The sequence below is a fragment of the Myxine glutinosa genome, chromosome 10 (genome assembly GCF_964187855.1).
Source record: "Myxine glutinosa chromosome 10, kmMyxGlut1.1, whole genome shotgun sequence".
NCBI lineage: Eukaryota > Metazoa > Chordata > Myxini > Myxiniformes > Myxinidae > Myxine > Myxine glutinosa.
Genome location: NC_136270.1, coordinates 89,420,345 through 89,445,292, shown reverse-complemented (window position 1 = coordinate 89,445,292; position 24,948 = coordinate 89,420,345). Strand labels below are relative to the sequence as shown.

The 24,948-nt window shown below is 45.5% G+C and overlaps 1 protein-coding gene across 4 annotated transcripts in view; it reads right to left on the bottom strand.

Moving 5' to 3' along the window:
* Window positions 1–494: 494 nt before the first annotated feature.
* The window catches only part of ANO10 (anoctamin 10), a 45,738-nt gene continuing 21,284 nt past the window's right edge, over window positions 495–24,948 (bottom strand). For all 4 annotated transcript variants that reach the window (XM_068126565.2, XM_068126566.2, XM_068126567.2 and 1 more), the window contains exons 8-14: window positions 19,574–19,629; window positions 16,714–16,788; window positions 14,178–14,405; window positions 11,330–11,521; window positions 8,042–8,176; window positions 7,573–7,695; window positions 495–3,361 (exon numbers count right to left, since the gene is read on the bottom strand). In XM_068126565.2, the coding sequence (XP_067982666.2) occupies window positions 3,293–3,361; window positions 7,573–7,695; window positions 8,042–8,176; window positions 11,330–11,521; window positions 14,178–14,405; window positions 16,714–16,788; window positions 19,574–19,629 (878 nt within the window). In that variant the 3' untranslated portion in view covers window positions 495–3,292. The remainder of the gene's footprint in view (window positions 3,362–7,572; window positions 7,696–8,041; window positions 8,177–11,329; window positions 11,522–14,177; window positions 14,406–16,713; window positions 16,789–19,573; window positions 19,630–24,948) is intronic.

The following is a 24,948-nucleotide window of genomic DNA, read 5'->3' as shown; positions in this document are numbered from 1 at the left end:
TTGACAAAGTGGAAGACGCAAGGCGGCCATCTTGGATTTTGACGTGGCGACCCAATTTTCAATAGCGTTCTTCCTTATGCCTAGATACACCCACACACCAGATTAGAAGTTGGTACTTCGCTTATTTTTCAAGATATTCCGCTCACAAGGTTCAGACATACATGGCGTCAGACATACATGGCGGCGGCCATCTTGGATTTTGACGTGGGTTGCACCCACACACCAAATTAGAATTCGGTCCTTCGCTTACGCACGCACGCATGAACGGACGGACAAACCATAGTCCCCCTTTCACTCCGCGGTGCGACAGGGGACAATAAGCTCAGGTAGCATTAAAATGTGAAAACTTTGGAAGAAGTGAATACTTTTACACGCCATTGAATACTTTTGAACTATGGACAGTAGACACCTGTCCTTGCAGAATTAAAAGCAGTAGGAGGTAGGAGGGGTGTAGGAAGTGTGATGCAAATCGAATCTACGAGGCATTTTCACACAAGCATTACATTTACCTTTAATTGCATAATTGTGAGCAATCCAAAAATCAAATACAAGAAAAAACAAAAAATTTTTTTCCTGATTTGTACTAAATCAAAGTCTTTTTATTTCATTAACTTATGGGATATGGCTAAGCATGCCTTATCGGGGGCTAGCATTTATATTCCATCCAAAGTTGCCAAAGAAGATAGTGAAGCTTCTCCATAAACCGCAGGTGATGATTCGCTCATGAAGGTACTCGGAATGACATCCCAGTATGATCTGGTGACTCCTCAATCAAACATTATTCTCGTATGTATTACGGGGTTTGCTTAAGTGAATCAGAGTTAATGTAATCTGACTCCGGACAAGAGTAAAAGCAAATTTAATCTTTTCATAATTGACATCATTCATAGCCATCCCACTGTCAATATCCTCGCAAAGACATGCCCACCAAGCATGCACATTGAATATTCTGGAACAGGCATGCATGAGTAACATAACATGCGATTCCTAAAATGATCAAAAGAGCACCAAGGCACATCCGAGGGAAAAAGAAAAATAAAACAAGGCATCGAGGAAGCACACCCAATTTCCCCATATACTGTACATGTAAGTTTTCATGTCTCACCATCTTAACTAGGTTTGGAAAAAGGCAGCAACTGGTGATAAGTGCTTCAATGCCAAATACTTGAAGGATAAACAGGAGAAAGTGCACGTTTTTCCTTTTAGGTACCCTAAGGTAGTTTTCGTCATGTGGGTGGAGCTTTTCCACTCCGATCAATGGTCACGTCGACCACTTCAGAAGGACCCCACCAAATGACACAGGGAAGGGTCCAGCTCAGTCGGTGTGAGCAAAATGAAAGGCACAGAGACGAGAAGGTAGTGTAGGACGTAGCATGGCGTCGTGCAAGTCCTTAGTGGCAGTAAACCTGAGATGGTGATTGCAAGTGAACATGCCATTTCCACATCCACAATAACACGAGGGACAGTGGAAGCAATTTTAACAGCTTATGCATCCTTGTTCATAAACAGAAAATATATCAATCCCAGGCATCGCTTCCGATCACAAGTGAAAATGAGAACCTTAAATACACGGCGAGGATTCTCAAAATGGTGGAAAGAACTTTGATCTCAAGCTGTTCCTCCTCCATTTGATTCACCCTTTCGGCACACCACGGTCCACACTAAATGTGTGCAGCTCACATAAGATAGCCTTCCACACAGTACATTTGGTGTGCTTTCTTAAAAAAAAGAAGCAAACCACGTGAATGAACCACACAAACATGTATCAGGAAGAAAATATGCATTAAATTTTCATTTTGACCAAAATCATGAAACTTGATGAAGACAAGAAAGCAGGAACAAGTGAAAGCTTTGATTTACAACTACCCAACTCTCCCCCAACCCAAAACAAAAAGTCCCAGTGAAGTGTGGGAACAACAAAACCTAACACACATACTTAATCCGGCAGGGGTGTAAACATCATTGGGGGAAAAAAAATTCAAAACCTACATCTTGTGTGTGCGAAACACGACCACACAGATGCAAGATGAAGACTTTGAAAAAAGTGCTTTGATCATTTCCTGTCCAAGAATCAAGGGCATTGACAAATGATGGGCTGGAAGCGTTGCACAAAATTGAGAGAAAAGACCAAGATATGGACAGGAGGGCAACGTATCCGAATGAGCTTTGAAAACCCAAGTGAAAATCCGATCAATTTCACAATTATGACATCTCTTCATTTGAATCTACTACACATCCATTTTCCGAAGGGCCAAGGCATCAACCAATGTCGTTTATGAAATAGAACCCCCTCCAATCCTCACCTCCCCCAAGAATGAAGGAAATGTTTTCATCCATAGTTGCCCCGAGAACATGGAGTCAACCTCAACGTGTTGTCATTCGCATGGTGGGTGTCAACGCACCCGTCGGGCCCACTAATCAAGGTCATTAGTGAACCAACCATCTTGTAAACTAACACTCCAATTGCAACGGTGAGACCAACTCGATTAACAGAAGCTGAAAATCAAAATCCTGAATACTTCTGCCTTCAGCTGGATTTGAACCCACAGCATTTGGGATACCAGTCCAGCGTCTTAGCCACCAAGATACTGCAACAACCTAAAACCTCTGAGATTGGGAGTACTAGGGGATAACAAATGGCATGTAGACATTAAGCATGTACCATGAGCAACAAAAAAAACGAACAAACAAAAAAAAAATTCACTAACAGGCGAACATTCTGTACAAACTTTACTAACAATTTTACTAACAGGCGAAAATGTTACAAGAAATTAAAGAACACAAACAAGATCAGATAACAAAAATAAAGTGTCTCAACAGGGCTGGGCTGGCAGTGGCAAAGAAAACGCATCAACATACCGAGACTTTAAGAGGAGCATTGCAAGTCAGTCTGCATATAATCTTTAAAATAATAACACCAAAAGAATAATAATGGAGAAACTAAAAAATACATCACCTTGTTTGTTCTGAAGAGCATTTTCTACAAAACATGCACAATGTCCATTGCCCATTTATATCATATTTATTCTTGGTGTTCAGGGAATAAGGATGGAGGGAAACCAAAACTTGGGGGATTGACCTAAATGACTCGGAGAGCCCGAACAGGTGGGCTGAAAGAAAGCTTTGTCAGATTTGGTGCAAAATCACTGTGGCAAGCATGAAGTAGACATTATATGTTCAGCCATGCTTTGCAAAGGGATAGAGTACACTTGATGAATGATGGTCAAGCTTGATTGGCTCCAGCTGAACAGTCTCTGGCAATAAAAAAAGGTGTGGCTTAGACAGGCAAGGATCAGAAAGCTTCTTGCTTCTTGCGGGTGATCTTCTCGATTATGTCCTTCGGGAGCAAACTCTCCATTTTCTGAAAGAAACATGCACATTTTTCATCACTTCACAATTACTGTGCCTTCCTGTAGACCATGTTAATGTTTTAATCAAGAAGAAAATATCAAAAGAAAGTGCAAAGCATTCCTGCACAATTTGTTGTTTTTTCCACCCGTTTCCTAAGTGGTAGGAGAGGTTAATGTAATCTCTCAATATGTCAGTGTGATAATCCTTATGCAGATCTACATATATATATATATATACAGTTCATTCTCAGATTCTCAGATCAGAGTTCAGATCAGATATATATAGTCTGGGACATGGAATGCAGGGACAATGACAGGGAGATCAGCAGAAGTGGTGGAAGTATTGGTCAGAACAAGAGTGGACATATGTTGTGTGCAGGAGACGAGATGGAAGGGAAGTGGTGTGAGAATGGTGAAGGGTAGGCAGGGACAGAAATACAAGTTTGTGTGACAAGGGTGCCCCGAAGGTGTGCATGGTGTTGGTGTCCTGTTTTCTGAGGAGTTTGTAGACAGTGTGGTGAGCGTGACTAGAGTGAGTGAAAGGTTGATGATGGTGAAAATGATTGGAAAGCTCTTGGTGAACTTCATCTCGGGATATGCTCCGCAGGTCGGTCAGAGCAATGAAGAGAAGGACAAGTTCTGGTGTGCAATAGAGAAGCTGATGGAAAACGTGAAAGATGAGGAAGTTGTTGTGGTAGGAGGAGACCTAAATGGACATGTGGGAAGGAGTATGCACGGTTTTGAGGGAGTTCATGGGGGTTACGGATATGGTGTGAGGAATGGAGAAGGTGAAAGGATTTTGGAGTTTGCTGATGGAGCTGATTTGTTGATTTGTAATACTCAATTCCACAAAGAGGATAATAAGCTTGTGACATACACGTCAGGTGGGTCGATGACAACCGTAGACTACCTGATGGTGCGTAGGTGAGATAGGGGGCACCTCCGGGACACAAAGGTGATCCCGGGGGAGGAGGCTGTTTCACAGCACCACTTGGTTGTCTGCGACATAAGGGTGAAAGGTGCGAGGAGAGCTCGGTAGGTGAAGTACCAACCGAGAATGAAGGTGTGGAGGTTGAAAGAGGTGACAGTGAGGGAGGCATTAAAAGAGAGGCTGAGTATGGTAGAGGATGATGTGGTTGAGCTTGAAAGTGGTTGGATATCAATGAAAGATTGTCTGTTGGGAGCCGTTGGTGAGGTATGTGGATGGACAAAAGGACCACCGAGGCACTCGGAAACATTGTGGTGGGATGATTAAGTTGGAAAGAGGATTGCCGAGAAGAGGAAGAAGTTCAAGGAGTGGCAGAAGGTGAAGGGTACGCGGGCAGAAAAGGCAGAGCATGAAAGTTATAAGGCAGCCGAGAAGGATGCAAAGTAAGAGGTAGCAAAGACGCAGGAGGCATGTAGGAAAATGTTCGCAGAACGCTTGGATTCGGAAGAGGGTCAGAGAGCGGTATTCAGGATTGCAAAGCAGATTGCGAAAGAGAGGTGCAATGTGATGGGGGTGAGTTGCTTGAAGGATGAAGTTGGACAAATCGTTGTGGACCCAGATGGAATTAAAGGAAGATGGAAGAGATATATGGAAATGCAGAGAATGAATGGGATGGCAACATAGAGAGAGTAACCCAGTTTTTAGGACCGGCAGAGAAGATAACAGAGAATGAAGTTGAGGAAGTGATAAAAGCAATGAAGAGTAGAAAAGCGGGAGGGCTGACGGGAATTGTGGGAGATATGTTGAAGGCAGCAGGAAGTTGGGGTGTGAAGAGAATGACAGAGAACTGTAATCTGGTGGTGAAAGAAGGCCGCATTCCAGTGGATTGAGAACTGAGTACCATCGTCCCTCTATACAAGGGGAAAGGTGACCCTCTGGACTGTGGCTCATATCGAGCGATAAAGTTATTGGAGCATGGAATGAAGGTATTGGAAAGAGTGTTGGAGAGGAGGATAAGGAAGAAAGTGAAGATCGACGAAATTCAGTTTGGATTTATGCCAGGAAGATGAACGACACACGCTTTTTATTGGAAGGCAGTTGCAGGAGAAGTACATGGAGAAGAGGAAGAAGTTGTTTCTTTGGTTTGTTGATCTGGAGAAAGTATTCAATAGGGTTCCACACGAAGTAGTGACATGGGCATTGAGGAAGTTAGGAGTGGAGGAATGGTTGATCAGAGTAGTGATGGCAATGTACAAGAGAGCATGCACAGCTGTAAGGATGAAAGACGGGAACAGTGGTGAGTTTGAGGTGAAGGTGGGAGTGCATCAGGGGTCGGTACGAAGTCCACTACTATTTGTAGCTGTGATGGAGGTGCTGGCTCGGAATGTAAAGGAGGGTTTGCCGTGGGAGTTGTTGTATGCAGATGATCTGGTGTTGATTGCAGAAAGTATGGATGGACTGAAGAAGATGAACAAGTGGAAGGAATGTATGGAGACAAAAGGTCTGAAGGTGAATATCGGAAAGACGAAGGTGATGGCAAGTGGTAAAGCATGTGGTGAGGTGGAAAGAACTGAGAAGTGGCCCTGTGCTGTGTGTAGGAAGGGTGTCGGAGTGAACTCCATTCAATGTACAATGTGCGCTGAGTGGGTTCATCAAAAATGCAGTGGTCTGAGATGGTCATTAACCAGTGTGGCAGCTACATTCAAATGTAAGGTGTGCACAGAGGGAGCTGCAGATGGAGGAAATGTTGAGTTGGATCTTGGAGACGGTGTGAAGCTGGAAGGTGTGAAAACATTTTGCTACCTAGGAGACATGCTGAATGGAGAAGGTGGATCAGACTCGGCAACGGTTGCTAGAGTGAGATGTGCATGGAAGACGTTTCGGGAACTGAGTGGCGTGCTGACGAGGAGGGGAGCATCGTTGAAGATGAAGGGAAAGGTGTATGCTGCATGTGTGAGAAGTGTTATGATTTATGGGAGCGAGACATGGGTAATGAACGTGGAGCAGCAACTAAGGCTGGAAAGGGTGGAAATGTGAATGGTTCGGTGGATGTGTGGAGTATCGTTGAGAGAGAGGAAGACAAATGATGAATTGCGAAAGATGATGGGAATAGAGCCTGTGATGGATGCTGTGAAGAGAAACAGGTTGAGATGGTTTGGTCATGTGTTGAGGAAGGATGAAAGTGACTGGTGGAGAAGAGCGATGGAAATGAATGTGGAAGGAAGTAGAGGACGGGGAAGACCGAGAGAGACTTGGCTAAAGATGGTTGAAGAAGAAATGCGGGCAGGGGGGTTAACAAGGGGAGATGCAGAAAATAGGGCAAAATGGAGATGATTGTCATGGGGACCGCAAGGCTAACCCCCGCTCTAGCAGGGAAAATGGCCTTAAAATGCTTGTTGTGTGTTGTTGTCTCAGATCCAGTGCAATCTACATAACCAACAAGGGTCTGGATTGTTAAATACTCTGTCATGTTATCTTTTGTAAATGTGGTGCTTGAAGCTTTCCTGCAAGCCTAAACAAAAACAGGGAAAACGAGAACGGCACTCGACATCGCGATATGCCTCCGCCCACACCATTACATCATTATACATTCTTATACCAAGCTTGATTTAAATCTCTTCAGTTGTTCTCAAGTATCACATTTTTTACCTGAACTGACCTCTGACCTTTGATGCCAAAATATAATCAGTTCATCGTTTCATCATAATATATACTTGTACCAAGTTTAGTCAAAATACCATCACTGGTTCACAAGTTAGCTCTGTTACAGAATTTGCACCTAACAGGATGTTTGACATTTAACCTTTGACGTTTTGACCCCAAGGTCAAATCAGTTCATCTTTACTTCATTATGCCTACCTGTGCCAAGTTTGACTTGGATCCCTTCAGCCATTCTCAAGTTATAAACCTATTACAGACTCCAACCTTTGATCGCTTGACCCCAAAATCAAATCGGTAAATCTTTGCATCATAATATATAATTAACCTACTTTTGTCAAAATCCCATCACAAGTTATCGCGGTAACAGGATTTTAACCTAATATGACCTCTGACCTTTGACATTGTGACCCCAAAATCGAATCAGTTCATCTTTACCTCATTATACGCACCAGCATCAAGTTTGACTTAGATCCCTTCAGCTATTCTCAAGTTATTGCAGTAACGAAAGCCTATCACGGACGGACAGATGCACGGACGGCTGGACGGACAACCTGAAAAAATAATGCCTCCGGCTACTTCGTCGGCAGAGGCATAAAGATAATAAAACGAAAAGGAGAGAATTAGGATACACACCTCGTGCTGCTGCTTGAGGGCTAGTCGCGACTGGAACTCCAGATGTGCGAGGCCAATGCGCACCCTGTAAGGCCGATCAGGCAGCACAAAGTGCAGCATGAACCAGAGTACGAGCAAAATGTGCTATGGAGAGCAGACAAACTGAGGTTAAACTCTTTGATAACACTTCCAGATTACATGCAATAAATGAGCCACATCATTTGTATCATCGGGGCCGTTTGCAAGTTACATAAAACTTTCACTCCTCTCCTTCAGGTTTTCTTTCATTCTTCCTCTCCAGCCTCCTATTCTCATCTGATACCTTCATTTTCAAAATTTAATAACACTCCCTCCCCACCCCACCCAATCCAGTCACTTCATTTATCCCCTTTTTCTTGAATTCAAGATATGTAGATGTACATTTTCACAATCAAATAACTTTATGAAAATATATACAAGCCATAAATAAGGTCATAGGTGTAGGCCTCACCTCAAGAGAGACAAATGCCATGACGTAGTTGATGGACACATCTGTCTGTCCAAACAATTCGTGGGCATCAGGAGACATTGCAACAAGGGCACAGTTTGTCATGATCGACATGAGACCGATTGCCTCAAAGGCCAGCTGTGAAAACACAGGTCAACCATGAAATGCAACGCGCTTTTCCTTAACTAAATTTACAATCGCTAAAGTCAAGACAACTCGACACCTGCCAGAAAGAACAAAGGAAAACAGCTATGGTTCAGTTAAAAAATTTGCTCTCATTTTTAGCGAACCTGGAACGAAGTTCAGGGGAGCTTATGCGATGGTGCGTCGTCCGTCCGTCCATAAACACTTGAAACTTATTCTTCGAAACCGCCAAAGGGATTGTGACCAAACTTGGCACAAATGATATTTGTTGTGTTGTGACTAAAGTTTGTTCATGGCATTTAAAAAAATTAAAAAAATAAAAAATAAAAAATCGGGGTCAGGGGGTTTACAGAGGGTGAAAGGGGATCCACGTTTGACCCCTCCCCCCCCCCCCCAATTATAAATTATTCCTCTGAAACTACAAACACTATTTCGATGAAACTTGACCACAACCTTCATCACGTGTGATGTACCGAAGTTTGTTCACGACATGAGAAAAAATAGGGTCTGAGGAGGTATACGGGATTGGGGGTGGGGTGGGGGGGGGGGGGTTGCTCCCCAAAATAGTTTTTTTTTTTTTGTTTGTTCAAAGTCTTATGATTATATTAGTATGACTCAACATGCTGCCCTGTCTTCTCCCAACCATTGAAATTGGTTTAAAATACTGTCATGTGACTCCCCCTTGTTGAAGACCGGGAAATCACAGATAAGCCAATCAAGCGTTATTTTGAGGTGTTCGGTTCAAATACGGATTTTTAACTCAACTGGACTACTGTCCAGTTGAGTTCATCACATACTGAGTCGTCGTCATCTGTCGTCCGTTAACTTTTCGATGTTAACACTCCAGCGTCCACAAATATCAACCGATTCTGATAAAACTTGACATGCAGCATCCTTACCCCAAGGACCAGGTTGGTATTACATTTCAGCCCGATCCGTTGAAAAATGGCTGACTTAGGCGACCATTTTGTTTTTGGTCATGAAAACGACGTTAACACTCTAGCGTCCACAAATATTAACAGATTTTGATCAAACTTAGAATGTTTAACCCTTACCACACAAGGTAGGTTGCTATTGCATTCCAACCCGATCTGTCACAAAATGGCCGCCATAGGCCGCCATATTGTTTTCAGCTCCGAAACGACGTTAAGACTTTAATGTCCACAAATATTTATGGATTTTGATCAAACTTGGTGTGTGAGACTTTTACCACACAAGGTAGGTTGCTATCTTAAGTCAAATCTAGTACAGACAACTGACCTACTTTAAAGTTGTCCAGTCAGTTCAGTTGAGTTCTGCTTCCCTGGAAGCTCGAGTTCACAACGGAATGCCGGGACAAGAGAAACACGACGATGTAACTAAAACCCCCTAATGAGCGCTCCCACACCAGACGTTTCAACAAACAAGGTAGGATATAAATTAAAAGAACCGTTGTGTGTGGTGTGAGCTTATCTCAATGGCTGCAGTGTCAGGCATCATCAGGCTCGAGCACGTCATCCGAACACGGCTCCGGTTGGCGGGAAGAAGGCCTCGACGTTGGCGGTAACCTCTAGCTCCGCGCTGCTAGACCTCACCGGACGTCTCGCTCGCCCCTGCTTCTCCACGCTGCAGTCGCAAGCTGCGCTGGTACGCCTATCGCTCGCACGGAGAACCCAACTCTTCGTGCTCGCTCAACTGTCTCTCCACCAAAGTCCGAAGGCAAGACAATTTAGCAGAACGTAAGGGAAGTCCAGGGCAGGCAGAAGGTCCAAGCGCAAGAGAGCAGTCCAAAACCGAGAGAGCAAAATGCCGGCTAGTCAGTCCTTTTACCGCTTGTCTCGCGACGTCACCAGCACTTTTCACCAATCAGCACGTCGCTTCTTGCTTGTACCTCACGTCCTCCAATCCGAGGGAAGCTTCTTGCCCCTCCCCTGGCCAATCACCAGTCCTTCCTTACTCTGCCATCAGCGACCTTCGTCCTGCCTCGTGTCTCTATCACCAACCTGAAACCTCATCCTGCCTTGTCTCCCTATTGGTGTTGTCTTGTCCAATGGTGTGATCTCCCCATCAAACCCTTCGACCAATCCTTCGTGAGGTGGGCGTGGCCTCAGCCTGCCTGAGCAATGTGTGTCTGCCAAGTCGGGGTTGTCAGCCCAAGTGCGTCATCTGGGTTCCGGTTAGTTTTATTGTTATTGTGGGGGGGAAATTTAAGTCGTGTGTGTGGTGTAACTAATGGGCCTAACTAATGTCTATGGTGCGTTGCCATACGGGACAATGGGATGATCACAGGTTTCACACACAGGGGAATTAGCATAATCCCTACTCTATTTAACTCAATGCCATCCTTGTATGACCACAAATATACACTTAATCCAACATCCGCGCTAGACAGGTCCCTGCCTATGTAAATTGAGGTGGTTCTTCTTCTTCACGACAGTCAGAGCATGATACCGACAGATCTACCTGATCTATATATCACTCTACCCCAAAATTCACAATACCATTAGTCGGTGCAGTATACTGTTTATTCTACCAGGTGAGCGCCAGGAGTATTGCCCCTATGTTTATTTAAAGAGTGACCTAAGGCTATAAACGTACGTTTGGAGGGGATAGAGCAAAATAATGGGTAGTTCCAATTTGAACCTGGAATCTCAGCAAACAAGAACTATGTGCTCAGATGGGAATACCAAACAGGCCAACCCGAATGTAACTGCATAGATGGAGTTCAAGTGCCACAAATGAATTGGTACAATACAAGATCAAAGGCAAGGCTATTGCTACAGGAAGATAGAATTCAGTCCAACATGTGGAATTATAATGATGACGCTCTTATAAAACTCAAAGCAACCAATGAGACCACTGGCTATCCTTCATGTTACATGTGTGCATTCAGTCTAGGAATCCTGCATCAAAATACCGTACCAGCTTAAACAATTAATTGATCACATGACCATGTGCAAGCAGCTATGGAGCAGAAAAATTGAAATTCCATTTTTCTATTAAACAAAACATCATTTTAACCAACATGGTGTTAGTTGCATTGCACAGTTAAAGTGCGTTATGCATCTATGTTATTTTGTACATTTGAATAGGGAACTCACGACACTCACTAGCACAATAACCTAAACTCAATTTTTACAAGCTCAAGTCGAGATGAGAATCACTGACCTGCCAGACACCAATGGAGTCCGTGGGTATCGGGAAGGGTCTTTGAAGCACGCGGCAGAACTTGAGAGCGTCGGATTGCAGCTCAGTGATGTTATTGAGCATGGCGAGTGCGGCGGCGAGAGGAAACGCACACGAGAAAAGGCCGACGTACCCAAGTTGCAGAAACAGCTCGAGGTAATCATCAAATGTGCCCTATGGGGGGCAAAAATGGGAAAACATGTTCAGGAATCACCGTTAACATTTCCACATCAATGACAACACAAGCAGAAGTTGGTTAATTGTAAGGCAAGATATTCTACCTTGCTGGCCTCATTTGCAAATCGGAATTAATTGAGCCGGATGTGAAACTTTTCGCAACTTTGGATCCGAAATGTGAAATATCAATGAATCAAAGCATTTTCCCAAACTGTGCTCATTCATATTGCTCCCATTAATTCACCTTCCAAATAATTTGCTTTCACTGCCAAACATTGGGCTGGTGGGATAGCCTAGATTCCCTAGAAGTATGCATGCTCCCCTCCGAGCTGTCTAGCATGGGTCCAAATCCCAACCCAGCTATAAACTGTCATCCAGGTGTTCCACAGGAAGGGTGATTCATCAATGTGTGCAGTCCCCCAATTATATGATAAAGTTGGGTCTCACTATCTGCCATGATCTTTCTTGGGAAAACCACATTTCCAAGCTGGCCTCCAAAGCCAGTCGCCGACTGGGCATCCTCCGTCGTGCGAAGTCCTTCCTCGGCACACCTGAGCTCCTCACCACATACAAGGCTTTCATCCGCAGCTCAATGGAATACTGTTCTCCCCTATGGGCCGGTGCTCCTGCCTCACACCTAGCTCGGCTTCACGCTGTTGAAACCAAAGCTTTCAGAATTATTGGAATCTCCCGCGATGAAGCTATCTCTGAGGGCCTTTCACTCACTCACCGCAGGCAGGTAGGTGGTCTTTCTGTCTTCTACCGACTCCTCTCCGGCCTTGCACCCCCAGCTCTCTCTGTGCTCTGTCCCCCAAATATTCCTACAGGTCGCACAAGATCTGCCAGCAACCCTCTGATGGTTAAACTGCCGAAATCTCGGCTCTCCGCTCACCTTCACTCTTTCATTCCTCTTTTCTCCCGCCTCTGGAACAAACTCCCTCACTCCCTTCAATCCCACTCCTCCCTCCAGGTCTTTAAAACAGCTGTTCACCACCATCTCTTATCTTCCCCCATCCAAAACCTTGATCTTTTCTACCCCCGCTAATTCACCCCAGATCCACCTTGTTTGAAATTCCAACTTCTTTCCTGGAAGTCCTGGCAGTGTCCATATGTTTTATACCTCTCCCACTGCCCCCTTCCCACGCCCCCCCCCCCCCAAAGCCCTCGCCCTCTCTCAGATCTCTCGATGTCTCCATGTCTCTCGGTCCCTGCTCTCAAATGTTGTGTTTGTGTCCTTCCCCCTCTCTCCCCATCTTGTCTACCGCTCACTATGTTATATGTTTTATGTGTCGGTTTGTCTTTCTGTGTGATTAATGTTCGCTCTTTCACGAGCCTCGATATTGTATACAAAAAAAAAAAAAAAAAAAAAAAAAAAAAAAAAAAAAAAAAAAAAAAAAAACCGGCATGCAGTCTGCCAGCATTGGCTGGTGGCGATTAAAGATACCATGGTATCGTTCATGAAGAGTAGGCGAGTTATCTCCAGTGCCCTGAACAAATTCCAAATTCCTGCTCTAACCTACAAGGGATACTGCATCAGTGACACAGCTGCCGCCCCCCCCCCCCCTCGAAAAATGGATGCCACCAACAGCCATATTCTGCATATAAAAGAAGGAGACTGCCAAACATGGGTTCAGCATTTCATTATGGTCAATTAAACATTTCGCTTGAGTGGGAGAGTAAAGGGTGGGAGGGGAAGGAAAGGGGTTAAAATCACGGTGACTCAAGCGTAGGTACTTTATGTTTGCAATATTTTCTGCGCAAATGCTGTTCGACCGCAGAGTTCGATTTTTATTTTTTTTGCTGCGCATTCTGATTCTTCTACAATAATCCAGACCATTTCAAACCGGTTAGTGATGGTAGCGAGTATACACACACATGCTATCCTTACTTAATGCCGTCAGCTGCGCAAATAAAGCTAAGTACCCACAACAAATCTTTTCACAGCAACGAAAAATGTGTACCTTCATGCAGACATTCAGCAATTTTCAAGTTGTGTCATGTGGTTCAATCACACACGTGATCCAATTGGAAAACCAGAACGGCACTCAGTAGATAGCATACCTCCGCCTTGTTGGCCATAACACTCAATGGTGAAGAATCACTTAAATAATTCTCATAGCCGAATCCATATTCAGATCTTCACCAAAATCGAATCTTCCTCGTCAGACACCCAACCTGTCCACCAAGTTTCGTCCAAATCCGTACACAACTTTTTGAGATATCCTGCTATGTATTGTTGTTGGCCTTATCTCCCAATGGTGAAGAATCACTTTTAAAATTCTGGTTGCCGGATCCGAGTCTGGATCTTCACCAAAATGGAATCGTTGCGTCCTCGTCACATATGCAACATCTCTGCCCAATTTCGTCCGAATCCGTCCACAACTTTGAGATATTTTGTTCACAAACGGACAAACATACAGACAGACAGGGGTGAAAACATAACCTCATCCACCTTTGGTGGCGGAGGTAATAAGCAGCGCTTGTATTTTGTGCAACTTGATTGCAAAACGTCCAAAACAAATTAAAACACTTTTTAAAAACAACATCCAGTATACATTTGCATCTATTTGTTCTGCATTGAATCAAATCTCAGATGATTTGTACCATAGGTGCCTCCAGTAACTGACATTATGAACCCATAAAGTATCCATACCAAGTAGACATCCATTTTTCCCTCGATGCAAATCTGCTGCCGCAGGGACTGCATTGCATCAGAATCCTGAGTATCGGGTCTGCCGTTCACTCGGCGTGGTGTGGTGTCCCCAAGAGCGTTTCCAACATGCCTCAAGCGTCTATTCCTACGCTTGCGCAACCAGAATGGCAGCAGGGACTCGACAATTTGATTCAGAATCTGAGACATGATGAGTAGTGTGACCAGACTCTGAATGAGGGGAACAGTGGTGGATGGGAGAATTACACCAGTCATAGTGTGAACAGTTCAAATGGATTCCCTTTAAACTTGTAGATTTCACAAGTTTGGCATGCTATATTTCAGGCATGTCAAACAAGGAATGTTGAGAAACTTGATTTTTAGCCTGTTTTACATGGTCAAGTAGATACTTGCACATCATTAAGAAACAACAACCATGCTTCAAAAGTCTTGCTAAATTTGCAGACAAGTGACACCAGCCATAGCAAGCTGTCTGATGTTCAACAACATTGTTTGTTTTAAAATAATTTATTTATTCAATTTCTGGGCCAAATATGTGCTGCAAATGGTAATACAGTCGTGGCCAAAAATATTGGCACCCTTGCACTTTTCTCAAATAATGCACCATTTCTTCCAGAAAATTGTTGAAATTAAAAAATCTTTTGGTATCCACTGATGTATTTCTTTGGTTTGCAATGGAACAAAACAAAAAAAGCTGAAAGAAATTACTAAATATTAGCTTATTCCACACACAAATCCTAAATGGCCCGGACAACATTATTAGCACCTTTAAGAAGTTGTTAGAAATAATGACATTTCAAGCAGGTGATTCTCCTTTACTTTAGAATTGAACTCACCTATGGTGAGTTACAGGTGCCTGCAATATAAAAATCACTCATTCAACCAGTTTGAATGGAGAAAAGGAGTCATTCTGCTGTTTTGTGTCACTGTGTGTACCGCAATAACCACCGTTTAGAGGCCATTTTTCCCCGCAAAGCGGGGGTTGGCCTTTTCGGGGACCGTGGTAGTTGTTGTTTTTTTGGTCCCCTTTTTGAAGCAATGTTTTACGGCCGGATGCCCTTCCTGACGCCAACCCTTTTTTCCGCCTTCAACGACAAACAGGGAATTACCAGTGAACTGGTACTCAATGTGTGTACCGCAATGAATATGGATAAAAGAAAGGAAACCAGAGAATTGTCTGAGGAGGTCAGACACAAGATTGTAGCCAAGCATGGACAATCTCCAGACAATAAGTCTATCTCCAACAACGTTGATGTTCCTGTGTCCACCATACACAATGTTATCAAGAAGTTTAAGGCCCGTGGCACCTCCCTGGATGTGGCTGCAAGAGAAAACATGATCGAAGATTGCAGCGAAGGATTGTTCGAATGGTGGAGAAAGCACCTCGATCAACTGCCAAACAAATTCAAGCTGACCTTCAGACACAAGGTATGACAGTTTCAACTCGCACCATCTGTCACCAACTCAATGAAAGGGGGTTCTATGTTAGGAGACCCAGGAGGACCCCACTACTGAGAGAGGGACATAAGAAAGCCCAACTGGAGGTTTCCAAAACACACCTGAACAAGCCAAAATCCTTCTGGGAGAATGTCCTGTGGACAGATGAGACCAAATGAGAGCTTTTTGGTAAGGCACATCGTCTCTATGTTTACAGAAAACAAAATAAAGCCTTCAAAGAAAATAACAACTTCCCTAGTCAAACATGGAGGAGGTTCAGTGATGTTTTGAGGTTGCTGTGCTGCTTCTGGCACTGGGTGCTTTGATTGTGTGGATGGCATCATGAAATCAGGAGATTACCAAGGCATTTTGGAGCGCAATGCTCAACCCAGTGTCAGAAAGCTGGGTCTCCGTCGTAGGTCATGGGTCTTGTAGCAGGACAATGACCCCAAACACACTTCCAAAAGCACCCAGGAAAGGTTCAAGACAAAACGCTGGACTGTTCTGAAGTGACCAGCAATGAGTCCAACTGCTCCAGTCCTCCCAGATTTGAAAGGTGCCTTCTCCCAACTACTGTTTTCAGATCTCCCCACAGGTATTCAATGGGATTTAGATATGGACTCATTGTTTATATGAATCGTTTAAAATAAAAAAATCCTTCAATTTCTGATATTTTGCCTTTTCATTCGGGCTTCCCAATTGAAGCCCCGCCTGTAGGGCGGGTACCGTTGCTAGCATACACAATTGCAGAAGTGTTTGCTAACTTCAATGCCATCCTGAACCGTTGGTGTTTGTACTCGGTGTGGAGTGTTTTTAGGCCATAAAAAAAAAATCAATAGTCTTGGGTGCTCAGGGTGGCACCCCGACAATCTTTATGTCAAAATGTATGGCTTAGCACCTTTCCTGGTAAAGTGAGGAGAGAAGGGGAAATCACATCCGTAATTCTGGGGGAATTATGGACATGTCTTTCGCTGGTAAAATAAAACAAACAAACAAACAAAAGTTTCCCCCCACTTCCACATTTATTTTGTGCAGTACAAAACTTTTGCTCAGAAAATGACATTAATGCAAGAGCACACACCTGCTTCAACAAAGGGATGTCATGGAGGTAGAACGCGATGTAGAAGAGAGAGGAGAAGCAGTTTGTGAAGTAAAACTGTACCGGAGAAGAAAGCATTTATCAGACAATCCAAACATCATGCCCACTTATAATGCAATTTCCTACTGAACGACTTTCAGTTCACCGAGTTGGTCAATACAATCAACTGTCAATACGCATACCAAAGAAAGCTTTCCATATACGAGAAAATTAATAGCAACAAAATTTAAGGGTGAAGCTGCACAAATACTCGACGTAGGATAAGGGGGAATTCGAAAAAAAAAAAAGAAGAACCGCCTTTCGAGGCCATTTTCCCCTGCAGAACAGGGGTTGGCCTTTTTTGGGCACTGTGGTCCCCTTTTTGAAGCAATGTTTTACTGCCGGATGCCCTTCCTGCCACCACCCTGTTGGTCACCTCTTGCGACACACAGGAAATTACCAGTGAACTGGTACTCAATTTGCCGACCTCGGAAGGATGACAGGCTAAGTCAACCCCCCTGGCGTTAATTCTGCGATCGACCAGGATTTGAACCCAGGATCCTAGAATCCCAAGTCGGCACCCTAACCGCTAAGCCAACATCATGCACGGCATTCTCATACTATATTAAATAAGGCAATTCTACATATGTGTATATATTGTGATGGCTCTGGAAACAGGTGCCCGGGTGAATGCGCATCTAAACACGTAGGTTCCCGAGTCAGTTATCTCATTATCAATGGTGCAGTGCCAAAGTTTGAGGAACCGGATCACTGCAAAAATGTGTCGGCCATGACGTCATCACCATATCTTATCTACCGTCACATCACGTTTTAACATGAAACCAAACATGTGAGTCCCCAAATGAGTGCTAAATGAAATACACATTTTACCATGCAAAAAAACCACACACACACACACACACACACACACACACACACACACACACACACACACACACACACACACACACACACACACACACACACACACACACACACACACACACACACACAATGGGAGGAAATCTGGGGTTCGGTGACGATCCTGAAAAGAGCCCTTGGAACAAAACGCTGAAAAGGGTGAACAGCCTGGTCCATGAACAGTGATCCCTTACCAAAGCGGAGATGGATACTTTGGGTCCTGGAAGGACTCCGTTCCACCTCCTGAAACCCACAAATGGAGATAACAAACGACACACACAGACTTTTTGGTATACTAGTCGAGGCTCGTATAAGAGCTAACACATAAAGGAAGCGGGATAAAATAAAGAATAAAGAAAACAATAAAGGGAGCAGGAGACAAGAGGGGGAGACAGAGGGAAGCACAACAACAGTATGGAACAGGGCCATCAGGAGATCTGTGGAAGAGAGAGGGCTGGGGCAGGGTAGATGGGATAAGCAAGATGGATACTACAGTGGATTTTAGGAAAGAAAACGGAATTTGAAGGAGGTGGATTTGGGGTGCATTAACGGGTGTAGAAAATATCAAGGTTTTGGATGGGTGAAGTTGAGACATGGTGGAGAACAGCTCTTTTGAAGACATGTGCAATTGAAGGAGGGAGTTTGTTCCAGAGGCAGGAAAAAAAGAGGAATGAAAGGGCGAAGGTGAGAAGAGAATCTTTATTTGTCAGTTTCACCAGTAGAAGATTGCTGGCAGACCTTGTGAGTCCTGCAGGAATATTTGGGGTACAGAACACAGACAAAGCAGGGGATGCAAGGCCAGAGAGGAGTCGGTAGAACACAGAAAGACTGCCAACCTGCCTGTGGTGAAAGAGTGAAAGGCCCTCAGAATCATCACATCATCACATCATCCTTCATCACAGGCCCTTCATCACAGGAGATACCAATGATCTAAGAGCCATAGTTTCTACAGCGTGAGGCCGAGCTAGGTGTGAGGCAGAAGCACCAGCCCAAAGGGGAGAGCAGTATTCCATCAAGCTGCGGAGGAAAGCTTTGTATGTGGTGAGGAGCTCAACGGTGCCAAGGAAGGACTTCGCATGACGGAGGATGCTCAGTCAGCGACTGGCTTTGGAGGCCAGCTTGGAAATGTGGTTTTCCCAGGAAAGTTCATGGCAGACAGTGAGACCCAAAAGCTTGAGTGACAGAACTTCTTGGAGAGGATTGTTGAGAAAGTAGATGGGAGGGTTGTCCAGTCGGTCTTTTTGGAGAGACATAGTAAGAGTGTGAGATTTGTCAGGATTGAAAGACATGTTCCACTTGTTTGATCAGTCTGATTTTGTCCAGGTCTGCAGAGAGTGAGGAGGCTGCAGACTGCCGATCTGAGGGATGAGGTATGGAGCGGCAGAGAGTGGAGTCATCAGCAACGATATAGAGAGGATTTTCTAAAGAGTCGAAGAGATCATTGATGAAGACCAAAAAAAGCACAGGGCCAAGAACACTGCCTTGGGGAACTCCAGCCTGAACAGGAAGGGGAGATGAGAGAAATCCATTCAGGACCACATGTTGACTACGACCAGAGAGGAAGTCCGTAAGCCATGCGTGGAGATTTCCATGGATACCATAGGAGGAGAGTTTGGTGAGCAAAGCAAATAAATCAATAAATCCCTAAAATAAGTTGTTGGCTACAGCCTATGTTGACCTCAAAAAGAATTGGTGGTAGAATTCAGTGACCTGACCTGCAAATCCTCTTCAAATTTCAAGTCAATCGGATGAAAATTGACCATTACCCCAAAAACCCAAAACCCTACATAGCTCCTTGTTCATTTTCACCAGCTAATACTGTTTTGAATTTCGTTACCCTTAAACACTACTATACAATAATCATGCAACCAACCAATATACAGGTACTTGAAAAATCTTAGATTTTCGTTTGTAATAATAAAGGGAGTAAAATCAAACCCACCACCAAAACCTTCAACACAAGATGATTTTGATAGGACGACTCCAAACGGTGATTCTCTGTAGGAACAGCAGGGAATGCCCAATGACGATACCATCGACTAAAGCACAACACCACTATTACAAAAATGACACCACACTTGTTTCCACCATAACACAGTCATTACACAACACTTTGATGAAAAGACTTCACCAAGATCTAATAAAAGGGAATAATGCATCAGAAACATTTTTTTTTTTCCAACGATAGTCTATCAAAGACCCATCACACCCCTCTCCCACAATTCCCTTGCTAAAAACGACTAGCCATTCAGTTTCTTCAAAAACTGAATCCAATTCATGGCCAAAAGCAAATACATTGGTAAACTACAACGGCACTCGGAAGAGCGCATACCTCCGCCAGGCTGAACCGTTTAAGTTTTACAGTGCCTTCAGAAAGTATTCCCACCCCTTGACTTTTTCACATTTTGTTATGTTACTGCCGGAATTTAAAATGGATTTAATCGAGATTTTAGTTACTGATCTACACATAATAATACTGCATAATATCAAAGTAAAATTCTTTTTCAGAATTATTTTTTATAAAGTATTGTCGCGCGGACCCTTCGGTTAATATCAGGGCTCGCGGATGGACCGAAATGGACTTACTCGAGGCGACGACCAAATACAGATTTTACTTATGTAGCGCGGGAAGAGGAAGGGAAGTGGAAAGCTGCGGCAAAAGCGCTTACCTGGAGCGCGCCGACCGCGGCTTCGATCCTGCAGGGAACTAATGAACCGAACAACCACAAGATTTCATGTACAAAAATAGAGATTTATTCACGGACCCGATACAATGAAACGCGACGGCAATCAATTAAACTAAATCCTATATTGGGATCCCACATACCAGACTCAACAACAGGACACAGGAATGAATTACGAAAAGAATTGTCTCGTCGTGTAATGCAAAATGTTCCGTGGGTGCGGCCTTATTTTGTCTGTCGTCTTGTATTATCTGCCGTCCAAACACGGCTCCGTCTCTCCTGGGCAGCCACCGACCATGTTTCCTCTTCAAAGACCTCTTCTTGCAGCAGCTGCCAGGTCGGGTACGGACAGCCTTGGCCAACTCATCTGTTAAGGATTTCCACGCCCTGGCCAGGGAAGCAGACAAGTTTTTCTCCACAGACAAGACAAGTCCGCAGACAAGACAGCAATGTAGTGCAGCTGCATGGGACCCCGGTCCCGTCGAGCCTGCACCGCTGGCGGACACCGTCGCGGCCGCGATTACGGCCCAGCGGCGGAAGGCCCCAGGCTTGTGCTTTTACCACGCCAGGTTTGGTTCCAAGGCCAAAGCATGCCGGCCACCCTGCAGCTTCAGCGAGTCGGGAAACGGGATGGCCGGCGCTCGTTAACTGCCATGAGCGTCGGCCGTCCGGGCAGTTTGTTGTTCATTTCGGACACCGACTCGGTGGATAACACGGTCGCCGATTGTCTCCCCCAGTCCATAGCTGACGCGGTTCACCTAGGCATCGACTACGCCCGCATGGCGGCCGATCAGATCTCCGACCCAGATGTCCAGGCCTGCAGGGCGGCCGTCACGGGGCTTCGACTGTCTGATGTGCCGTTCAAGGACAGGGGCATCACGCTACTGTGCGACGTATCTTTGGGACAGCCTCGTCCCGTCGTACCCACCAGCTGGAGATGGCTGGTGTTCGATGCCGTCCACGGTCTTTCTCACCCGGGCAGGAAGGCATCGCAAAAGTTGGTGGCGGCGAAGTTCATTTGGCACGGGCTCAGGAAAGATGTGCGCGACTGGGCCAACACCTGCGTCAAGTGCCAACGCTCAGAGGTGCATCGCCATACCCAGGCCCCATTGGCGCCATTCACAGTGCCCGAGCGACGGTTTGACCATGTTAACATGGACCTGGTAGGGCCCCTCCCCCCCCTCGTGGGGATTCACCCACCTCCTCACGATGGTTGATAGGACCACCAGGTGGCCAGAGGCCGTCCCGCTCACATCTACAACGTCCGCCGATGTGGCCCGGGTGTTCATCGGCACTTGGGTTGCCCGTTTTGGCACCCCTTCGGACATCTCTTCAGACAGGGGGCCCCAGTTCACTTCAGAGTTCTGGGGTGCGGTCGCCCAGGGGTTGGGGGTAAAGCTCCATCGCACGACTGCATATCATCCTCAGGCTAATAGATTGTGTGAGAGGTTCCATCGCTCTATGAAAGCTGCTCTCAGGGCCAGCCTCCGGGATGACAGTTGGGCCGACAGACTCCCGTGGGTCATGTTGGGCCTCAGGACAGCCCCTAAGGAAGACCTCCAGTCCTCATCCGCGGAGCTCGTCTATGGCCAGCCGCTGCGGGTTCCCGGGGAGTTCATGCCTGATGCCACAAGCCCCTGGTCCGCTGCCGGTCAGCGGTCGGTTCTCCAGGAGAATGCCAAAAGGTTTGCACCGATACCCACATCCCAACATGGTTTGCCTCAGGCCCACGTCCCGCCGGATCTACGTACAGCGGAGTACGTCCTTGTTTGCCATGACGCACACTGGGGGCCGCTTCAGCCGCCTTACGACGGGCCTTTCCACGTACTGGAGGCTGGGGACAAGTCCTTCGTGGTCGACATCGGCGGCAAACCGGACTACCTTTCGGTGGACCGCCTCAAGCCAGCCCACTTGGACCTAGACCAGCCCCCTCTGTTGGCTCAACCCCCATGGCGGGGCCGTCCCCCGTCGGGTAAGTCCCCGGTTGGCTCGCCTACCGCCAAGCCGCTAACAGTCCCTGCTCGGGTCATCAGTCGTTTCGGCCGGGTGGTTAAGGCCCGCCGAAAACTGACATTGCCCGTGAGAGTGAATTCTGAGGGGGCGCATGTGGGGGATACCCCATTGGGACATAATCCACAGGCACGGGACCAGTGGGGCTTTTGATGGTGTGGGCGTGGCGTGCGCACGGTTGTTGGAGCCACGCCCACCCCCCCCCCCCCCCCCCCCCGAAGAGTGTTTTTGCGTTATAAAAGATGTATGAGTTCCGGTTGCGTGTTAGTTCTGTTGGAATAAAGGAGCTTTGAACAGCTGAGAAGTGTCTCGTCCTCTCGTCATCCGCAACTCCTACAGGTGAATACTTTCTGAAGGCACTGCATATCCCACTGATAGGCCGGATCTGCACCCGGACCTGAACTGAAATCAAATTGCTTTCTTCTTGTTACCTACCCAACTCATCCACCAAGTTTTGTTATAGCTTGTCCACAACATTTTGAAATATCATGCTATATATCGTTTTTGGCCTTACAGACATGGCCAAAAATACTGGCACTTTTCTCAAATAATGAAACATTTCTTCCAGAAAATTGTTGAAATTAAAAAATATTTTGGTATCCACATATGTATTTCTTTTGTTTGCAGTGGAACAAAACAAAAAAAAGCTTTAAAAAAAACTACTCAATCTTAGCTTATTCCACACAGAAATCCTAAAAGGGCCCCGACAATATTATTGGCACCTTTTCGAAGTTGAATGAATGAATGAATGATCGTTTTGAGACCATTTTCCCCGCTAGAGCAGGGGTTAGCCTTGCGGGTCCCATGACAATCATGGTTCCCTGTTTGAGGCAATGTTTTTATGGCCGGATGCCCTTCCTGGCGCCAACCCTTAGTCACCTCTTACGATGCGCAGGGATACGGTGTACCTATTCTAAACAGGGGTACACACCGGGATCATTCATCCCAGCAAGCTGGTACTCAATTTGCCGACCTCGGAAGGATGACAGGCTGAGTCAACCCCCCTGGTGTTAATTTAGCGATCGACCGGGATTCGAACCCAGGATCCTAGGATCCCAAGCCGGCACCCTAACCGCTAAGCCAACACCAGGCTAACTTTTCGAAGTTGTTAGAAATAATTAGATTTCAAGCAGGTGATTCTCCTTTACTTTGGAATTGAACTAACCTTTGGTGAGTTGCAGGTGCCTGCAATATAAAAATTACTCATTCAACCAGTTTGAATGGGGAAAAGGAGTCATTCTGCTGTTTTGTGTCACTGTGTGTACCACAATGAGCATGGAGAAAAGAAAGAAAACCAGAGAATTGTCAAAGGAGGTCAGACACAAGATTGTAGCCAAGCCTCAACAATCTCAAGGCTACAAGTCCATCTCCAGAGACCTTGATGTTCCTGTGTCCACCGTACGCAATGTTATCAGGAAGTTCAAGGCCCATGGCACTGTAGCCAACCTCCCTGGATGTGGCTGCAAGAGAAAACATGATCGAAGATTGCATCCAAGGATTGTTCGAATGGTGGAGAAAGCACCTCAATCAACTACCAAACAGATTCAAGCTGACCTTCAGACACAAGGTACGACAGTTTCAAGTCGCACCATCTGTCGCCAACTCAATGAAAGGGGGTTCTATGGTAGGAGACCCAGGAGGACCCCACTGCTGAGAGAAAGACATAAGAAAGCCCAACTGGAGTTTTCCAAAACACACCTGAACAAGCCAAAATCCTTCTGGGAAAATGGCCTGTGAACAGATGAGACCAAATTAGAGCTTTTTCGTAAAGCACTTCATCTCTATGTTTACAGAAAACAAAATGAAGCCTTCAAAGAAAAGAACACCTTCCCTACAGTCAAACATGGAGGAGGTTCATTGATGTTTTGGGGTTGCTGTTGTTATGGATTCGTCACTTCCGTTGTTGTGGTTTTCATCCACTGTAAACATTTTTGATTCCATGTACTATTATTGTTGTCGTTTAAAGGAAATAGAGATTACTATTTTCAAAAGGTAAAAAAGTCAATGTTTTAAATGAAACCGGAACTGGACGACTGGACAAGAGGAAGAGGAGGAAAAGAAGGCGGAGCGAGTGAGTCGGACAAGAAGCCGAGCTGCTTCAAGGTCCTGAGCGAAAGTTGGCGAACGAGAGTCACGAGTGAACTTTGGGTTTCCCGGGAAAGGGATTCCTGCGACAGAGTTGTTATCGCTGTGACAGATAAACCTGCATGACAGGTTTTGCGGTCGATTCCAAAGAGAATTGTTGGAGTGCCATTATGCCACGAGAACGGGCCGTTGGCCATTTTTACCTCGCGCAGGATTTGTGCTTCGCCAAAGTGTTTTCACCTCGCTTCATCCATTTTCACCGCATTCAGACGTTAATCTGGTGTGTGTGTGTAACGTGGTTTTTGAGTGGGAAATCTGCGGTTCGCCGATTGGGAGCCGTGGAACGTCCATACCCGAGGGTGTGATTTCCCAGTCGCCTTGAGGGCACCTTTGTGCAGCTTTGGCAGCGTGACTGACTGTCATCCGAACGGGATTCTGGTCTCGATTAGACATCGTTCTGACGATCACTGGAGTTGATAACTTTGGCTTGATGCCGGAATAGAGACATTGGGAATGTTCTTCTTTTCGCTCACTTGGA